At 46.8% G+C, this 19,159-nt stretch overlaps 1 protein-coding gene across 1 annotated transcript in view; it reads right to left on the reverse strand.

The window, feature by feature from the left end:
• SAMM50 (SAMM50 sorting and assembly machinery component) overlaps positions 1-19,159 on the reverse strand; it is a 252,099-nt gene that overhangs the window by 33,014 nt on the left and 199,926 nt on the right. The window contains exon 13 of the mRNA XM_085652463.1: positions 6,479-6,625. Coding sequence (XP_085508589.1) covers positions 6,479-6,625 — 147 coding nt within the window. The remainder of the gene's footprint in view (positions 1-6,478; positions 6,626-19,159) is intronic.

Consider the following 19,159-nt stretch of genomic DNA (forward strand, 5'->3'; position numbering starts at 1 on the left):
TATAGACAACTCTTGACTATCCAGTCTCCCCGATACAGGTAGACCTGCTGTCCTAGATGAAAAAGTTGGGCTGTAACTTGCGCCATTTTCTTCGTAGATATTTAGGGAATGGATCTGAGTATACTTCGAATCTGAGAAATCTTTAGTGCTGTCAGTGAATGAGTATACAAAAATATACATCTTTGTGGTCTGAAGATGTCATTTTTTATTTTAAAAGAGCTGGAATACCTCTTGTAAAGTCACCATTCTTAATGACAGTTTTCTTAGGAATACATTGAGCTGCCATAGGTTCTATATAGGCCTTCATTTTTTATTAAGAAACATCTGGAGTAAAAGCCCATTTTCGGATATTTCTTTGGGAGCGGCTCAATAATTAATTTCATAGCATGTTGAGAAACTTTGGGTTCAGAAAGTGTCTATGTCTGTTTTTGACTCTGGGTGGAGGTGTTGTTGGTGGGTGCTGAAGAACCTCCAGAGTGAGTCCAAACTGAAATATATCCAGCACCCATTTGTCTTTTGTAATTCTTGCCCATTCATTGTAGAAAGCTGTGATCCTGTCAGCTACACGCCCAAAGATCTTGTGGGATATTGAGGTGGTAATCAGTGCCGGAAGTTCGTGAATAACATTGAGAGTTTTGGCTTTAAGACCAGCTTTCGCCTTTGTTTTTTGTTGGGTGTTTGTTGTATGATTGGGCCAGTGGAGCTCAGTATTATTGTTGTTGTGACCCATAATATTGGCTGTATTGTGGCTGGTATAGCACGTAGCAGGTATAGCACTGCAGATGCCTATTCTCCTTCTTGAAATATTGCATTTACTTCTTGTTTCTTATCTGGTAGGAGGTCCAGGTACAGAGCAATATCTGACCACATCTGGCAGTCAAACCTCCCCACAATTACCATATCATGTGCTGCTCCGATTGTCATTGCCACCATAGATGAGTTTCTCTTGCTGAAGGCATCCACACTTCTCCCTCCTTATCCATAAATGTACATGGTGTTCCAGGAAATACTGATTTTCTTTGCACAGGCTGTGTTAAAACAAGTCTGCTTTGGGATGTCCAAGCAAGAATGCTGGCAAGCTGTCTGGTACTTTGTATTTTTTATCTGATCCAAGTGCTACTGCTGTAACCATTACTGTGGCCGTCGTAGAGGAATTCATTTTCTACCGGAAGATCAAACGGTATGCCCACCCTCTACCAGGTAGTGACACCTGGCATTGTCATCCAGCAAAGAGCCCACAAGTGGCATGTAGGCGGTTGTGCTGTGGAGTGCATGTAGACATCCCACTTGTTGCCTCTAGGTCTATTAGGTTCCTGTAGTTGTTTTTCCTCTATATCTTATATTGGTTGTAGTCACTATGGACCTTTGCAGTAAGTCAAAGACATTTTGGACCGGCTGATATCTAGCTGGAGGTGGTGGTGAGGCCACTTCCAGGGCTTTTGGAGACTCAAGTCTCTGCGCTGTTGGTTGTGGTGATACAGAAGAGGTTTGCTGCAGAGCTAGCTGCTGGACCTATTGCAGGTCTAATCCCATTGGAAATCATTCAAAATAGTCTGTGATCATCTGATGTACATCTTTTATGGGTTCACAGGCCCACTCATTTTTGTTTGCTTTCTGTATTCTTCATCGACAGACTCATGTGGATCGTAACAGTGATCATAGTATTCAAACTCTTCAGCCTAATCCTGATACCTTAAGCCATTTGGGTAGAAAGATTAAACTTCACATAGAGGGGAATACTCTTGTTCTTCTTCTGTGTCCTGGTACTTTATTTTACCCTGGCCTGGGCTACAGTCAGGGCTTGTTTGGGTCAGAATCATACTCTGCCTCTGTTTCCAAAAAGGTATCCAGCAGTCTGAGTGGAATTGTGCTCTATTAAGTATGCTTTTTGATACTTTGATGCTCTAATTTAGATTTTTGAAGTCTCAGAGGTCTCCAATTTGATGCCTTCTTCTCTCTAGATACCTTACCGCTTGACCCAGATTCATCCTCTACAGGGTGTTATCAGCAGCCTTATTTTTTCCGTAGACAATTCAGAAGCCTTTCCTCACGGATGTGGAGGGTTTTTGATGACAATAATTCATGATTAGGATTTAGGCAAAAAATGCACATTTTCTGTGAATCATCTGAAAAGACAAACTTTTGACACAGGAGTCACATTACTTAAACGGCTTCTTCTGGGTGATGTTTCTATAGTCCAGTCCAATAATTATACACTTCAGTCAAGAGATAGTGGTGGCGAAAAACTCTACATTTCCAATTAAAGACGGATCCAAGTAAATTTGAAATGTAAAATAAAGACATATCTGTTTGAAGTGAGAGCAAAGCTCTTTAATTCCTGCAGAAGAAAGAGTCCATGGTTCAGAGGGTCGAGGCAGAGGGCACTCTCACCTTACTGGCTTAAGTTCAGGTGTTTTTCGATGAGGTGAATGTGCTTTGAAAGGGACACTGTTTTAATGTCTTTCAGGCAGGCAGTGCCTTATACTGAAAATTTAACTTTACTGTGGGACTCATGGCTAAGTGATGGGGAAGGAGTCAAGCATGTGACTATATGAAAGATTTAGTGTTGTAAAATGAAGGGCTGAAAGATGTCTACTTATCTTAGGAAGTGAGCAAGCAAAATGCAAGAGGGGGTAGACCGGCATTAGTGATTGCATAACACACTGTCCTGTTCGAAGAGTTTATATTGGACACTGGTAGAGCAATGCATTACTCTCCTTGATCAAAACGCCAACATGCTGGAAGAAGGATAAAGAAGATAAAAGCCGGATCTCACCTCAGCATAATTTTAGAGGGAATTTGAAGTTAGTTTTGTGTTGCACCTTGAGGAGCATGGTTGGATAATACAGTAGGCTACTGTACTAAAAGAACATTGTAGCTGCAGGAAAACCAGGGCAAACTTTTTCGTTTTTTGTTAAGCATAATTTTACATAATAAATTAGCACTGTACCATGTTTACACCAATATACAATGTGGCATGACGCACAGCAATTCACACACACTTTACCACAAGATGCAAAGCATAATGTCACTTCCTATCCTATTTGGCACTTGTGTAATATCTGCATTAATTTAGGCCCAGTGGCACTAAAGCTGCAAAACACTAAAACTAAAAATAAAGAGACAAATAGCATTTCAAATGGTGTTTTGGTTATTATTCAGGTGTTTACCTGGGGTTATACTAAATAGCAGTGAGGTAGAGCCTGAACAAGTAATTGCCTTTAAGGTAAAATTAAAAACGTGGGTGGGAATGAAATTGCATATAAGTGGAAGTGCCAAGCACGGAGTCATTTTATTTAATTTATGTAGGTACACTAGATTTTGAGGTACACGCTGACTCAAGCGTTGCAGCAGTGCGCATCATTCTAAAAAAAAGATCAGAAGGGATGGCGCCCTGGGTCCAAATGGCCTGCCAGGCTCCCTCTTACACCATTGTATGCAGACTGTAGGTTTCTAGAAGAAGTGGCAGACTCACAGAGAGGCTCTTTTCTACAGCCTATATTTAAGAAAGGGGTAAGCAAAGACCAAAACAATTACGGCATGATTGCCCTATTGGACATCGACGGAAAGGCTAATGCCAGCACCCTATTGCTGGAACTTGCAATTTGTGCACGTACCAAAGGTCTCCTACTATTCTACCAGACAGGTTCACACAGGGGGCTCGACAGTTGACAACATCATTGTTCTTTCGTATCTAGTCCAACAAGTAGCCTCTCGCTCTTCGCCCGCAGTCTTCGCCTGCTTCATCAACTACTCAGCAGCTTTCAATGGGGTAGTCTGTAACATAATTTGGCGGAAACTGGAGGAGTGGAACATCTGCCCGAAGTTACTACAAGCCATTAGGTCGTTATACTCCAGAACTTGGGTAAAGATCAAACACACTCGGGAGTCTGCCACTGAAAAAATCGCTTCAGGCTGAGGGCTAAAGCAGGGGTGTGTGCTGGCACCACTATTATTCAATCTATACACTGCAGATCTGGGCCCGGCGCTAAGTGGAGCCTTCCTTGCCACACTAAGAATTGGAAATAAAAAAAATCCATCTGTTGCAATACGCAGACGACCTAATCCTCCTAGACCACACTAAAGTAAGCCTTCAAAAAGCACTTAATGCTCCCACCAAATTCAATCTCCAGAACGAGTTGGTTGCCAACACAAGCAAATCTAAAATAGTGATCTTTGGCAGCCAACCAAAAAAAATGGCGGCTGGGTACACTCAGCCTGGACTGTGTAAAAGGGTACAACTACCTGGACGCTTGGCTGTGCACATCAGGCCAACCCTCGCTCCATCTACAAAAAAGGAGGCTGAAAGGAAAGATGGTGATATACGCCCTTTGCAAGCTAAATGCTGCTATCGATAATTCTACAACTAAGGCAATACAAAGGGTGACATGGGCCAAACTGCTACCGTCAGTCAACTACGCGCAGCAGGCATTCCCCAGCATACTAGCCGCGGACCTGGAAAAAAATCCAATGCTGAGCGTACATGAAACTATTCCATCTTCCCTCCTGCGCAAGAAACACTCTGATGCGCCTAGAATTTTACCTTACTCAACAAAAGCTGGAAGGACTGGCCTCTTTGGCAAAATATTTCTACCTGGCTACCGCGACTCCAGATAATTCCATGAAGGCTCTTACAAAAATACTTTTTAGCAACACAAACAATCCCTGGTCTGCAAAACTTATGGCATCAAGGGAATCCCTAAAACTGGCCACAGAGAACAGGGACCCAAACATTATCGACTACACAACTGTCAAAACAGCTATAAAAAAACAACTGCGTCTTCTGTCTCGTTCGCGAGACCTTGAATCTCTCCAGGCATGGGGCTTTCACAAATTCATTAAATTGCAACAAATTTTCTCTTCAGCAAAACACCACCATAACCAGACCGTGGGGAGATGGGCCCTCACTCAGATCTTCACTGCCAGGCTGCACCCGCTTCCCCTAAAAGAACTGTATCCAACCTGGAAGCCGCTTGGATGCAGAGTGCAGACTATGCACATATAAAAGGGAATCACTGGTACACATACTCTTATGCTGCCCGGCATTGCGACAGGCCAGCTGAGTCCATCTTAGGCCCATTTTCCACCAACAGGGGACTTGCACAACAAATGAAGCCATACGCCGGCTTACACCTTGATCACTGTCAAAGACATGGCCAATTTTGGAAAATGTGTACAACACAGGCACTCCCTTCTGAAAGGCAGAATGGCCGCAGCAGGGAACAAACAATAGCCAGACGAGGCCGATGCCATTAAGGGCACTCTCCCCTACACGATTGCCACACCACCGACAGGACAAAAAACCACTATGGTCACTTCTGCGCCCATATATCCTACGCATGACCGAATAGATATGAGCCATGTGGGTATAAAAAGCACTGGCACTTTATTGAAGATCTCCAAACGACAACAGCTAACTGCTCTGTTCATCACAAGAAACTAGGCTCAGAACCAACGCGCCTCGTTTTAACTTCGCCACAAGAAACAACACATCATGCACATTGTGAATAACATTTTATAAAATGTGATTATCTTCCTGTTTCTAACGCCCATTTGTAATGATGTTAAGTAATCACATAAATAAAATCTATTTATTCATCCACTAGATTTTTGTTCACTGTCGGATTTATATCTAACACTGTCTCAAACATTCTTACAAACACAAAATCTTATCTGTTATATCTAATGGTTAAACTGCAAACTAACAGCAAAATTAGAAAAGTAGCCTCTAACCCTCTACATTACTTTCACTAATAAAGTACCTTGTAAGAATCACAGTCAGCAGAAATAAGAACATGAGTAGCATTCCTTAGTTGAGACAAGAAAAAAACTACTCTCATACACTTTTGTACATGACCACAAACGCTACAATGCATCAGAGTAAGGGTTGACCGAAGCCATCCTGTCAGGAAAGAAATTACAGGAAAAACTATGAATCCTTCCTTTGGGCTGCGTTTGATTTTGCATATAGGAACTATAAAAGTGTCAGGCACGAACATTGATTAATCAGTTTCTGTGATACAGTACACACATTTGAAGAAGTAAACTCTACTGAACTCAAGTACTTTCCTTTCTAAAGTGGTTAAAGGGGGAAACTAGAAAAAGAGACTCGATCCATTCGATGCTGTCGGTCACCATTGGGGGCCTACTTGCCCAGATGCCTCTCCACGTGACCCACTAAACCATAGCCTGAGGTTTGGCATGTCTTTGAACAGGCCCAGGCACAGAATTCCCATCAAATCGTTGTCAAGCTAGTGGTAACCCAGAACCTTCTGGTCAGGTATGCCACTGCTATGGATTATTGAAGGAGGTGATCGAGGGCATGATACACTATATAAAATTTAATGTATGATAAAAACAACAAATATAATCTTTGGAAGAAGTGGGTTGATCACTAACTTTGCTCACAATTGTAAATTCACTTAATGTAAATGGAAAGCAGTTTTGTCACACCAGACATTACATATTTTTACTTTACCATATTCCAGGTTGCAAAGGTTTCCTGCATTAAGAAAGAAGTGTGTCCTGAAAAGATCGCCAAATCCACCTCGGCCTGGTCGAAAAGGCAGGGGCGTATATAGATGCAGACCGCCAGCCCAGTATGCCTCTCCCCCAAGATAATCACCTAACAGGAAAAAAACATTTCACATTCAGAATATTGGTCCACAGAGAAACTTAACACTGACATAGACAATGCATTTTGGGCTACCTTAGTGTGTTTTGGTCAATAGTTTACAGTGCTAGTGATAGCCCATTCAATGAAACTATGTAGCAATAACTATTGTGTTTATCTAAAGAGCACTGTGGAATGCTCTTATTGTACAAATACATACATACATACAATATATCAACGCATATCACATCAATGCTCTAAAACATAGATGTTAGCACATAGTATAACAATTCTGTAAATGCAGTCTTCTAAGAGTTTCACAACATTCAGAGGAAATAATGAATAGTGATGGAAAAATAAAGAAGGAAAGAAAAAGAAAATTGAAACAAAACCAAAAGGTAAAACAAGAAACATGCAATGCAAAGCCAATAGTTGTATTTTATAAGTGAAATGCTTCCTCATGATTGAGGAGTTTGCGGGTATGATTTCGTGCATGGGTGAGTAAGTAACAGTCATATTGATTCAACAGATGGTGGAGTGCAAGCACAAATGGATGAATCACTGAATATACGGTTGAATATTTGAGTCCCTGCATTGATGGATGGGTGGATACAGGAGTGAGTGTATGAATTGAATGGATGAGTCAGTGCATGGATGGAAGCAGATAAAACACACCAATCTTAAAAGATGAGGCCTGAAGTGAAATTATAAAAGCTCCCATATAAGCTATATTATGCCAGTGGAATGATTACATCCGAGATGAAAAAGTTCAGTAGAAGTTAGTAATCCCCTAGGGACAAACGACTAAGCTTTTCTCCAAATTGAATATTGCTGTCAACGCATAGTTTTCCCAATGCACTCAAATCAGGAAGGAGGAATATTTTTTAAAGGCTTCCAGCTCCTGAATAGTTGCCTCAATCCGTTATGTGATTTCCAGCCAAACAATGAAAAATAAATCCACACACAAAATGCCATGCTGTTGTGCCATGAGGCCCGGATTGCTAGGCGCACACTCCTACTGGTTTGCATCTTCTCAACTCCCATACAATAAGATGCCATTCATTACGCACGTACAGGGGCCCTGGTAAAATCACAGATCCAATGAGCCTCAATGTCCCAAACAGAAGCCTCAGATCCTGCTCTGAACAGCTACTAAAAACTGCCAGAATTTGGAGAGCCAGATGGGGAGGTGGATCCTTTGCGCATCTGGCACCTAAGCTGTGGAATTCTCTCCCACGCGAATTTAGACTTCTGGAAACAGAAGCAACCTTCTGAAAATTGATTAAAACCTGGCTGTTCCATCAGTATCACTAATCCTTCTCTAACTTCTGCTCTGTATCCGTCTCCTAGCGCTGGGAAGCTACACGTTCTATAAAACCTCTTAACATAACGTTACATAACAGGGAAAAATTCTGTTAAAAAACATTCTGACAGGCAATACGAAATTTTGTACATACAACATGAAACCCCCCTGTTGGCTAATGTACATAGGGAAGTTTGTACATAGGTAACGTGAAGATGCTACCTCAAGTGGGGGAGCTAACTGCAAATAAGTGTCACAAATAATCATTGCTAAATGAAAAATTAGATAATAGTTTTTTTGTAACAAGAGAAGCTGTAGTTAGAAGGAAAGAATTTGCACTTTTGTAATATGACAACATTGTAATAATATATTAGAAGAGAACTACAATAGCTATAGTAGAAAAAGACATGGGTGTTGACATGGGCAGATGATGCCACACGGTTGCATTTTAAGAAGAGAGATGATTAACATTTTAAATGATGGGAGTTTTCTTGTGCTGGGAGAGAGTCATTACCACAATATTTAAAAAATAAGGAAGATTGCAAGAAATAAAGATAAGCAACGCATGCTATGGATGGATCCAACAAATATTGGAAAAATCATTTTATTTATAACATTGAAGAACAAGTTACTTACCTTCGGTAACGATATATCTGTATGAGACATAGATTAGTTATAGATTCCTTACCTGTAGAATTACCCCCAGGCGTCAGACTGAATCCGGAGAATTTTTTCGTAAGCAGTGCCCCTGCGCATCGAAAGATGGTGTCGGCCGACTCCGCATTCGTCATTGGCATCGTGGTCGCAGTATCTACTTAGATGCCGCCCTCGCGCGCTGACTTCAGTTTTTTTACACGACATTCCACGCCAGAAGCGCAGACCCATGCAAGACACGGACCACTAATGCACAAAACTAGGGCCCTGAAAGGAAGTCCTTAACCCTAGAAGACAGTTCGCAGAACGGGGAGGATGGGTTGGGTAGTAAGGAATCTATAACTAATCTATGTCTCTTACAGATATATCGTTACCGAAGGTAAGTAACTTGTTCATTTGAAAGAGACAATTAGTTATAGATGCCTTACCTGTAGAATAGAAACCCCAGCAATACCAACCCCCGGAGGTGGGACTGTGAACTAAGTTCACACCAGAAAGTCCCGGAGAACAGAACGGCCAAAGAAGCAGTCTCTCTGGACTTGGCGGTCCAGACAGTAATGTTTCGTGAGCGTGTGCTGAGATGCCCACGTAGCTGTCTGACAGATGTCATTGAGGGGGACTCCATGTCCCAAAGCAGTGGTAGCTGCCGTTGCCCTGGTGAGTGGGCGCGCAGGCCCACTGGAGGCTCCTTCTCTGACAAAGAATAGCAAGCTTTTATGCACAAAACAACCAACCTAGAGATAGTCCATTTCTGCACAGGCTGACCTTTTTTGGCGCCCAAGTAGCCAACAAAGAGCTGGTCATCCACCCTGAATTGCTTTGTGCGATCCAAATAAAAGGAAACCGCACGTTTTGGACCCAGACGGTGGAGCCTCTCTTCCTCCTTAGAAGGATGCGGAGGCGGAAAGAAAGTGGGCAAAGTGATGGTTTGACCAATGTGGAAAGAAGTAAACACTTTGGGAAGAAAAGAAGGCCGAGTTCGAAGGACAACCTTGTCCGGATGAATAGCCAGAAAAGGAGCTTTTGAAGAAAGAGCTGGGAGCTCACTCACCTTGCGAGCAGAGGTGATGGCAGCCAAAAAGGCAGTCTTTAAAGTTAAAAGTCTGAGAGGACAGTTATTTAGAGGCTTGAAGGGAGCGCACATAAGATATTTAGAACTAAGTTCAAGTCCCACAGGGGCATTACGAAGGCAACAGAAGGAAAAAGTGGAGTAATGCCCTTAAGTAAGCGATTTACAACAGGGGACTTGAAAAGAGAAGGCTGATCAGGAAGCCCAAGAAAGGCTGAAATGGCTCAGAGCTAGCCCTTTAGAGTGCCCAGAGCAATGCCCTGCTTGGCCAAAGAAAGGAGGAACAAGAGAATCTCAGAAAGAGGGGTGGAAAGGGGATCCACAGCCTTTGCTGTGCACTAAACACATATTTGTTACATCTGCAGGCGTATACAGTCTTAGTGGAGGGACGCCTGGCTCCCAAGATGACATCACAGACTTCGGAAGGAAGGTCGAAAGCGGTCAACTGTCACCGCTCAATCTCCATGCAAGGAGGTGGAGGCTGGACAGGTTCGGGTGGAGGACCGTCACCTGCTGCTGCAACAGACGATCCTCCCGAAGAGGCCGTCTGATCGGAGGATCTATGGCCATGTCTAACAGCTCAGGATAACAGACTCTTCATGCCCAATCCGGAGCCACAACAATGACTTGGGCCCGGTCGCGCTTCATCTTCTTTAGCAGTCTGGGCAGAAGTGGTATAGGCGGGAAGGGGTATAGGAGACCGCAACTCCACTCGCGACGAAAAGCATCACCGAGCGAGTGCTGCCTTGGAAATTCCCACGCGCAGAATTGCTGACATTGTGCGTTCTCTTCAGTAGCGAAAAGATCTAACCAAGGATTTCCCCACTGCTGAAAGAGACCTTGCACCACCTCAGAGTAAAGACGCCATTCGTGATCCCCCATGCACCTTCAGCTGAGTTCGTCCACCCTGGCGTTCAGAGAACCTGCCAGATATTGAACCACCAGGGATATGCCCTGATGTTCCAGCCATGTCCAGAGATGGGGAGCCTCTTGACAAAGGGTCCACCACTCCACCCCGCCCTGTTTGTTGCAGTACCACATGGCGGCAGTGTTGTCTGTGAACACCTGCACTACTCTTCCCGGGACAGAGGGAAGGAATGCTTTTAGCGCAAGATGGATCGCCCGAAGCTCCAGAAGGTTGCTGTGGAGCCCGGACTCCGCCAGAGACCAGAGTCCTCTGATCTCCGCCTTACCTATGTGGCCCCCCACTCCAGAAGTGATGCATCCATCACCACTGTGAACTCTGGTTGGGGAAGGGAGAGGGATCTGCCTTTGACCCAATCCTGGTTCGTCAGCCACCACTGCAATTGTCGTGCAGTGCCCTCCAAGATCTGAACGCAATCTGACAGATTCCCCTGATGCTGTGCCCACTGGTCTGGCATGATCTACTAGCAGGTTACAGGAGGCCATGAGGCCCAGCAGCCTCAGGGTCGTTCTAACTGAAACCTGAGATATAGGCTGAAAGATCGGACTCATAGCTCGAACATCCCGGACTCGTTACTCGGGAGGATAAGCCCAAAACCGCGTTGTGTCCAGAACCGCTCCAATGAAAAGGAGCCTCTAAAAGGGAGTCAGGTGTGACTTCGGTACGTTTATAGTGAACCTCAGCGAGTGCAGGAGCTCTGCCCTAGTCTGGAGGTAGGAGAAGACTGCCCAGGACGAGCCCACCTTCGACAGCCAGTCGTCAAGATAGGGGAAGACTGGAACCCCTAATCTACGCAGATGACCTGCGACCACCGCCATCACTTTCGTGAACACCCGAGGGGAGCTGGTAAGGCCAAAGGGGAGCATGGTAAACAGAGTGCTCGTGGCCTACCGTGAACCGCAGATAACGCTGATGGGCCAGCAGGGCGGGGATGTGAACGTAAGCACCCTGCAGGTCCAACGCTATCATCCAGTCTCCAGGGTCGAGGGCAGACAAGACCTGAGCTAGTGTCAACATTTTGAACTTCTCCTTCCGGAGGAAGCGGTTGACGTTCCTGAGATCCAAGATAGGACGCAGACCTTTTTCCTTCTTGGGCACCAGAAAGGAGTGGGAATAGCAACCACGACCTACTTCTGGACAAGAACTCGCTCAATGGCTTCCTTGGCCAAGAGAGCCTGTTGGAGAAGGGCCAGATGATCCTCCGACATGCGATGGTGCTGAGGGGGCATGGATGGAGAGGCAGTCTCGAAGGGGAGGGAATAGCCCACCCTTCGGACTATCTGCAAAACCTACCTGTCCGCGTGATGGTGCGCCAGTGGGGGAGGTGATGGCGAATCCTGCCGCCCACTGGCGATTGGTGGCCCTGAAAGGTCAGACTAGGAGGGTTTGGAGGCTGCTGCAGAGGGGGCGCTGGTGGACTGGCCTACTCGCTGGCCCCCAGACCCACGACGGTGGGTCCCATGTCACCGGCCACACTGGGGCTGGATAGCGTGCGCCTGCCTGTGGCTCTGGGTGTAATGTGGCCACCCCTTCCGTAGCCACAAAAGGGGCAAAAAGCAGACTGCGTAGGGCGGGTGGTAGAGAGGCCCAAGGACTTGGCTGTAGCCCGGGAGTCCATGAAGCGATCCAGTGCATTGTCCGCTTTGTCGCCGAACAGACATGTCCAGCAAGGTAGCCTGGACATCCCCCGAAAAACCAGTTGACCTCAGCCAGGCGTAGCATCGAAGGGCTACAGATGTTGATATCGTCCTGCCTAGCGAGTCAGCAGTGTCCAGTCCACATCTGATGGTAAACTTGGCAGGGTCTCTCCCCACGGCGACTGCACGGGAGAGCACGGCGCGGGCCTAGTACAGGCACTGTGGCAGCACCTGCGCTACCGTATCCCACACAGAGTGGGTGTAACGGCCAAGCAGACATGCAGTGTTTACTGACCGCAGTCCCTAGCTGGAGCAAGAAAACATCTTCTTCCCAAGATGGTCCAGCTTTTTGGATTCCCCATCAGGTGGTGGGTTAAGGAATGGACCTTTGGACGTAGAGGCTTGGACCACCAAGCTCTTAGGGGTGGGGTGTGGGGAGAGGAAAGAGGGGTTACCCGGAGCCAGGCGGTGGCGTCGGACAATCATCCTATCCACAGGAGCCCATGTGTTGGGCTTGGACCAGGTGCGCAAAAGGATGTCGGTAAGGGCTTCATTTAAAGGCAGCAGGGGCTCCGAGGAGGCCGCTGCCGGTTGAAGCACCTCCGTCAGGAGATTCGTCCTGACCGCCACCGTAGGTAGCTTGAGGTTGAGGGCCTCGGCCGCCCTACGCAACACCAATGCGTATGAAGCACTCTCCTCTGTAGCCACGGTAGGAGGAGACAGCATGCCAAGGTCTGGGGAGATATCCAGACCACTGGCTTCCCCCAATTCCTCTCTCCAGTCCAGTTCATCCAACTGGTTAGCTAAAGGGTCTACAGACCCCTCCCAGTCCTCCTCACCCTCCTCTGGTTGCCAATCTGGCCTGTAGGAAGCACCAGGTTACAAAAGTACCACTCGGCACCGGATCCGGCGTTTGTCGGGCTCTGTGTCCAAGTCAGGGTGGAGGCCGGGGTCGACGCTGGCTGGGGACACAACCGGCGTCGGGTGCAGACGTGGTGCCAGTGGGATCGGCGCCTGGGGAGGCGTTATAAGGTCGTCCGGCGCTGATCCGGATCCAGGCCTGGATCCAAGGGGACCCTGCGGTGCCATGGCCAGGGAGTCTGGCTACCCACAGATGGGATGCATCGCTTCGTAGCTGGGCAGGGGTCGCTCTGGGTCCCGGAAAGGGAGGGAAACTCGGAGTAGACCCTTTAGGCTCCGCACGCGGAGCCGCGGGACAGGCACTGTCCACATCCCTTGTTGCAACGGCCAATGGAGGGAGAGAAGTCAAAGAGCAATGATGCTTTTTCGACTTCTTCTTGTGCTTCGACTTACGTGAGGCGTGCGAAGACTTTGATGACGAGAGGCGGTGACTCCGCGACCGGTCCCTCGACCTTCCACGCGACCTCGAATGGCGCAGAGCGGACTGCCAGGCCTCGAGAATCTTTTGGGACCGCTCCCGCAAAGACTTTGGATTCATGGTCCGGCAGTCGGAGCACGACTTGAGATCATGGTCGTGGTCCTAGCACCACAGGCACCCGCGGTGCAGGTCCGTAACCGACATCAGCTTGTGATAGGTGTCGCAAGCCTTGAAGCTGGGCCGAGGACGACTGGACATCCCTGCATGCACCAGGAGTCGATAGACTAAAAAACGGTGTCAACAAAACTCGCAAAAAAAGTCAGTCAAAAAGTGACTGGAGGTACCACACTCTCCAGATCTGCGCTGGCTGCCGCGGGAAAAAAAAGAACTGACGTCAGCGTGCGAGGGCGGTGTCTAGGTAGATAGCGCAACATCATTCCGGCGACCACGATGCCAACGACGAACTCAGAGTCGACCGACGCCACCTTTTGATGCGCAGGGGTACTGCTGATGAAACAATTCTCCGGATCCAGTCTGACGCCTGGGGGTAATTCAACACGTAAGGAATCCATAACTAATTTTATTCAGATTGATGAAACTCTAGGGTACAAGGCTCATTCAATTTGCCAAAGAGGGAAAAATGAGCTGATAAAACCTTATGGGAGGACTTTCGTTTTTACCTAGTCTACTAATGGCATGAAACCGTATCTGGACTGGGCCACAGTACTCATGCACAAGTTTTACTCTCCTACATCAAGATGGGGCAGGTTGCTGAGAAATTTATCTTCCAGATATTCAGAGATGTGGTTACATCTTCGTTATTGCTATGCTTTCTTCTCCATGCTATCTACAATACATTTTCTCTTCTTCTGCACTTTTTTGGGTTCCCCTGGTTTTGATACTCCACTAACTTTATTGACCCCACTTACTGACATTGCAGGCAGAAAGTTTCTGGATGCCACTTTCTAGTTAAGCTATAGCCTGAGGTGATATGATTGCAAAGCCCAGTAACATGTGGATTACCATTATGCTTTTCCATAAAGATTTAATTTATATGTTAGTATTTTACATTATAATAAAAGGGTGTTTATCTTATTTGCAAGTCATATAAAGTTTCGCAATGTTATACATTTTGTATATGTTTTTATGACCTTGGTTGAGACAGACATGATTTAAAAAATAATTTCAGCAAAAACTTTACAGAAAGAACACCCTGATGATTTACTGGAGGCAAAGAAAAGAGTGACTGAAATAAAGAAAGAGGCATACATTAAAAATAAGAGGATCAGGTATATGTTATGAAATACTCTAGGAGTAAGATAGTACAAAGAAACATTAAAAGGTCTTCCAATCTGAGGAAGAATTAAAAGATTTTTTAAAGATGAGGTGATGTTTGCTTTCACATATGCTTCTGAATTTTCACAGAAGGGACTGAAACAATGGCACTAAACATCAAGAAACAGGGGACTTACCCAGACTACAGTGCGACAAATACAACAATAAAATGAAGTCTGCTAGTGTTTATCCACATAATGGACCAAAAAAATCAATAAAAAAATATGTGCTGCGTGATACGTAACTTTGTATATACAAACAAAAATTTGTGCAGACTAATGTACACAGTGAACTCTAAAAAACTGGTTAAGACTAGTTTCACTTTAAAAATTAAGGTTACAACTAAATTGGAAAGAGCTTCCATTGTTCGAAGTCATACCACAAAGCATGTGGGAAGGTAATCTCGAACAATATTTATTACAAAGAGAACTATGATGAATAGAAACATTGACTCATCTTAGGGATCTACTGATATAATCAGGATGTAGCTAGTTTTTGTACCAAAAGGAGGTGTCGCTTAAAAATGCAATTGGTTTGGTTTTGAAAATATGACAACATGGTGTTAATATGTCAGAAGAGAACTCCAAAAGAGATAATACAAAGAGACGTGAGCATTCACATGATGGTATGCATTGCCTACAGGTGTTCCACTGTGTCAAATTCCATCCTGTAAAGTGCTATTTATCGCTCCCTAAATTGCAATTACGTGATGCCATTTCCAAGGATGAATCCAATAAGTAATGGGAAAGTGGTTTATCTGTAATGTTGAAAGTTACTGCTTTTATTGTTAATTTTGTGCGTTTTCTGAGAACAAGCATAATATATATATTGATCCTGCTGAATCGATAACATTCCAAAACTGATTGACAATGTGCAATCAATAAGTGGCTATCAACCAAAAAACATGATACAAAGAAGAACCCTTAATGAGACCTGGAATAAGAAAAATACAATTATTAATTAAAAGGGTTTATTCACATTTTCTTATAGGTGTGCATCGGGATTCAGAGGTCATCTAACCATAAACAGGTATGTTTAAATACAGGTATCACAGCAGGAAACGGTACAGGTGATCAGGTGTTCAAAGTGCTTAGGAATAATGCAATCACAGTGCTGAGTAGAGTAAGGTAAGCCTGGGCAAAGCACTACGCTACGCTCGCGTAGTTTGCGCTACTTCGCACTACGCGAATTGCACGTAGCACTGTGCAAACATGCGTAGCATAGCGTTGCGTAGTGCAGCGGTCATTTTTTGCTTGCTCGCGGTCCTCAACATCAAGTTGCCGACCGCGAGCAAGCAAAATGACATCCCGGCGAGACTTTTTCCTTGTTCGCGATCAGCAACATCAAGTTGCCGATCGCGAGTGTGGAAAATAAACATCCCGGCGAGATTCTCAACGTGAGGAGGTCAGGTCTCTCATTGCGAGTGATCGCGTATGCTGCCGCTCGAGTAAAAATCTACTAGAGCGGCAGAAAACTACAGCTCGCACTGTGCAAGATGAAGTTTTCAATGATAGCACAGTGCCGGATGCTTGTCTGCACTGTGTAATCATTGAAAACGGCATCTTGCACAGTGCGAACAGGGTACTACGCAGTTCGCGTAATGCGAAGTGCACTTTGCGTAGCTTCGTGTAGTGCTACTTCGCGAACTACGCCCAGGGTTAGAGTAAGGGTCAATTTACGAGCACAATGGCTCTTGGGAAAACTCAGAAAGTCGTTATCAGTTAATCACGCATTTTGGAGCGCTTAGCCTGGGTGAAGCATGCAGTGATTGCGACCTCGGTCGGAGCTGCACTTACAGCCGGCGTCTAGTCCTCAATGAATGAGGGCTGGGGGCCTGGGGCAGAGCCAGGGTGAGGCTGGATAGCCGGCTCCTTCCTGCACAGTGTGGCGCTGGGACAGAATCAGGTCTGTGAGCCCTGGAGTCGGCCCCGGGAGCCACGGCCTGATGCCTGCCCTCTGTCAGCACCACGATCCCCGCAGAGGGGCTTCTAGTCTTCCCCAGCGGCACTGCCCGCTCCGAGCCCCCCTCCAGACAGCCACCCTATGTACGTTGTCAGTCTCACTGCTGACTGTGTAGCGTGCAGACCCTTAACATAATGGGGTAAAAAAATTGCTCCCTGTTCTCAAAACAAAAACACGCACATTCAGGGAGCATGCCTTCTCAGCAATGGCAATAAGAGTGAATCTATCTTCTAGACACCTTGCATAGTGTTTCCGATTTGTTACATTTCCCTGAACTTTTAAAGTGATACCTATTTAATTTATAATAACGTTTCTTAATTCTGTTTATATTTCTGGTTTAGTGACATGAAGTTTATGCGTTCGTACATTTTAGAAATAAATACAGAACAATTGTTTGGCATTATTTAAAATATGCTTGCAAAAGGATGTGCGAAGAGGAGCAAAGTGAAGGGAGGAACCAGGAGCTGAGCTGAGCTGATGTGTGACTGGTTAATTCATAGCTCGAAGGAGGCAATATTTACCGGAGCAGCATTTCTACATTTCCATTTGGGTCTCTCATTTAAACTGCATGGCACACTTTATTGCCTTAGTCAGCTTTTTCGTGACATCATCGTGCTGCTGTCACTCGTACTTAGCAGGCCGCGGTGCTCAGTCTCCGCACAATGACTGAATAATTAAAATATTGACTCAGACTGAAGCACATGACTCTCTGTGTTGAGATAAACATTATAACAACACTTCATATAATCATTCTAGCAGCCCGAGCTGCTGTATCCAAGAACTCTGCTGACAGCGACTTGACTCATTCTTGGGCTCTTGCCTGGGTGCCGCAGGGCTGGGCACAACTGACTGCAGCAGCTGAGACCCCTTGGCTCCCTCAACTGTCTGGGACTGTCATATGGCTGCCACCTGCACAACTAACTTCTGTGCCTTGGCACTGTGCAGGTGAATCACGCAAATCGCAAAAGCTGCCTGAACCGGTCTTATAGGTGCAGAGCTGGCCAAAACGGTTGTTAAAGGGGCATTTTCTCGGGAGAAATGCGCATGCGCATTTGTGAGGAAGAAGCTAGCGAGGAATCAGGAAGATGGAGCCCCGGGACGCGGCAGCTCAGGTAAGTAATTTTCTTTATTTTTAACTTTCTAAGTAATTTTAAAATGAGGGCGGGAGGGAGGCGGGCGGCGCGTAGTGGGGCTACGCAGAGTGTGCGGGTAGATTTGGGCACACTCCATGATGCTCCGCGTAACCCCACTACGCCCAGGGTTACAAAGCTCCGTACATTCACGCCAGTTAGCCGCCGAAATCCTTCTCAATGGAGCACATCGGTCTCACCGGATGTCAGAAACAGGCGCCCTGATCCGGGTGAAAGAACGGCGCACGGCCGGTGCAATGCTGATTGCAGCCGACAGGAACGCAGCGCGGGCCCGTGCTCGCTCGGGGCTGGTACATGCCTGGCGCCTACATCCCTGATCCGGCGGGTGGACCAGGAGACTGAGGGGGGGCTAATCGAGCCCCAGAGGTGAGGCGATGCCGCGAAAGGCGGGCATGCAGGGGCAGCTGCCCAAGCCCAGGCTTGATCCGACAGACCCGTTATCTGTGCGGGGCTGTCCTGTTGCGGCCGCGTCTGGGAGACCTGGGCCACGCAAAGCTTCGTTGCGCGTTTCCCGTGTCGGGGTCAGACCGCCTGACGCCAAACAGTGCCCGGGTGACGGGGCCAGAATACGAGGCGGCGAACTCCTAGGTGGGGCCGAGACCAGGGCCGGTAGCGGCACTCGGCCTTGCTGCATCCGACCTCGCACGGCCCAACTACAACACCTGCACACCTGCTGGAACCCGCCTTTGTGGGGCCTCAGCCAGGAGAGGTTGAGCCTCCGGGCCCTCCGCCCCCACTTTGAAGACTGCGCAACAGATTACCCAGGGGGGTAATTTAAAAAACAAACTGAAAAACCCCCATGTGCCTTTGGCAGTGGGGGGTGGAGGGGGGGGGGGGGGGGGGAGACCGGCCCCGTAGGAAAGAACAAAAGGCCGAGTCTGGGCCCACATATCTGGCTACAATCACTCATCCGCAGCCCCATGTAGAGATCTGCTGAGGAGGAGTGAGGAGGTCCCTACTGCGACAGTGACATGACCTGTCCCGCAGGCTGGACACACAGGATTCCTTGCCGGGCACTGCCATACGTAACCTGGTGAAGAGGCGACACTTCTGCGGCAACAATGTACCTGTGGCGCAGTGTCCCTGCGGGGGCGGGCTGCAGGTCGGGGGCCCGGCGAGTCTAGTCCCGGTAGGGGGACCTACTTGGCTGGCCACCTAGGGCTACGGAAGC

Source organism: Triturus cristatus, chromosome 4_1, assembly GCF_964204655.1.
Source record: "Triturus cristatus chromosome 4_1, aTriCri1.1, whole genome shotgun sequence".
Lineage (NCBI taxonomy): Eukaryota > Metazoa > Chordata > Amphibia > Caudata > Salamandridae > Triturus > Triturus cristatus.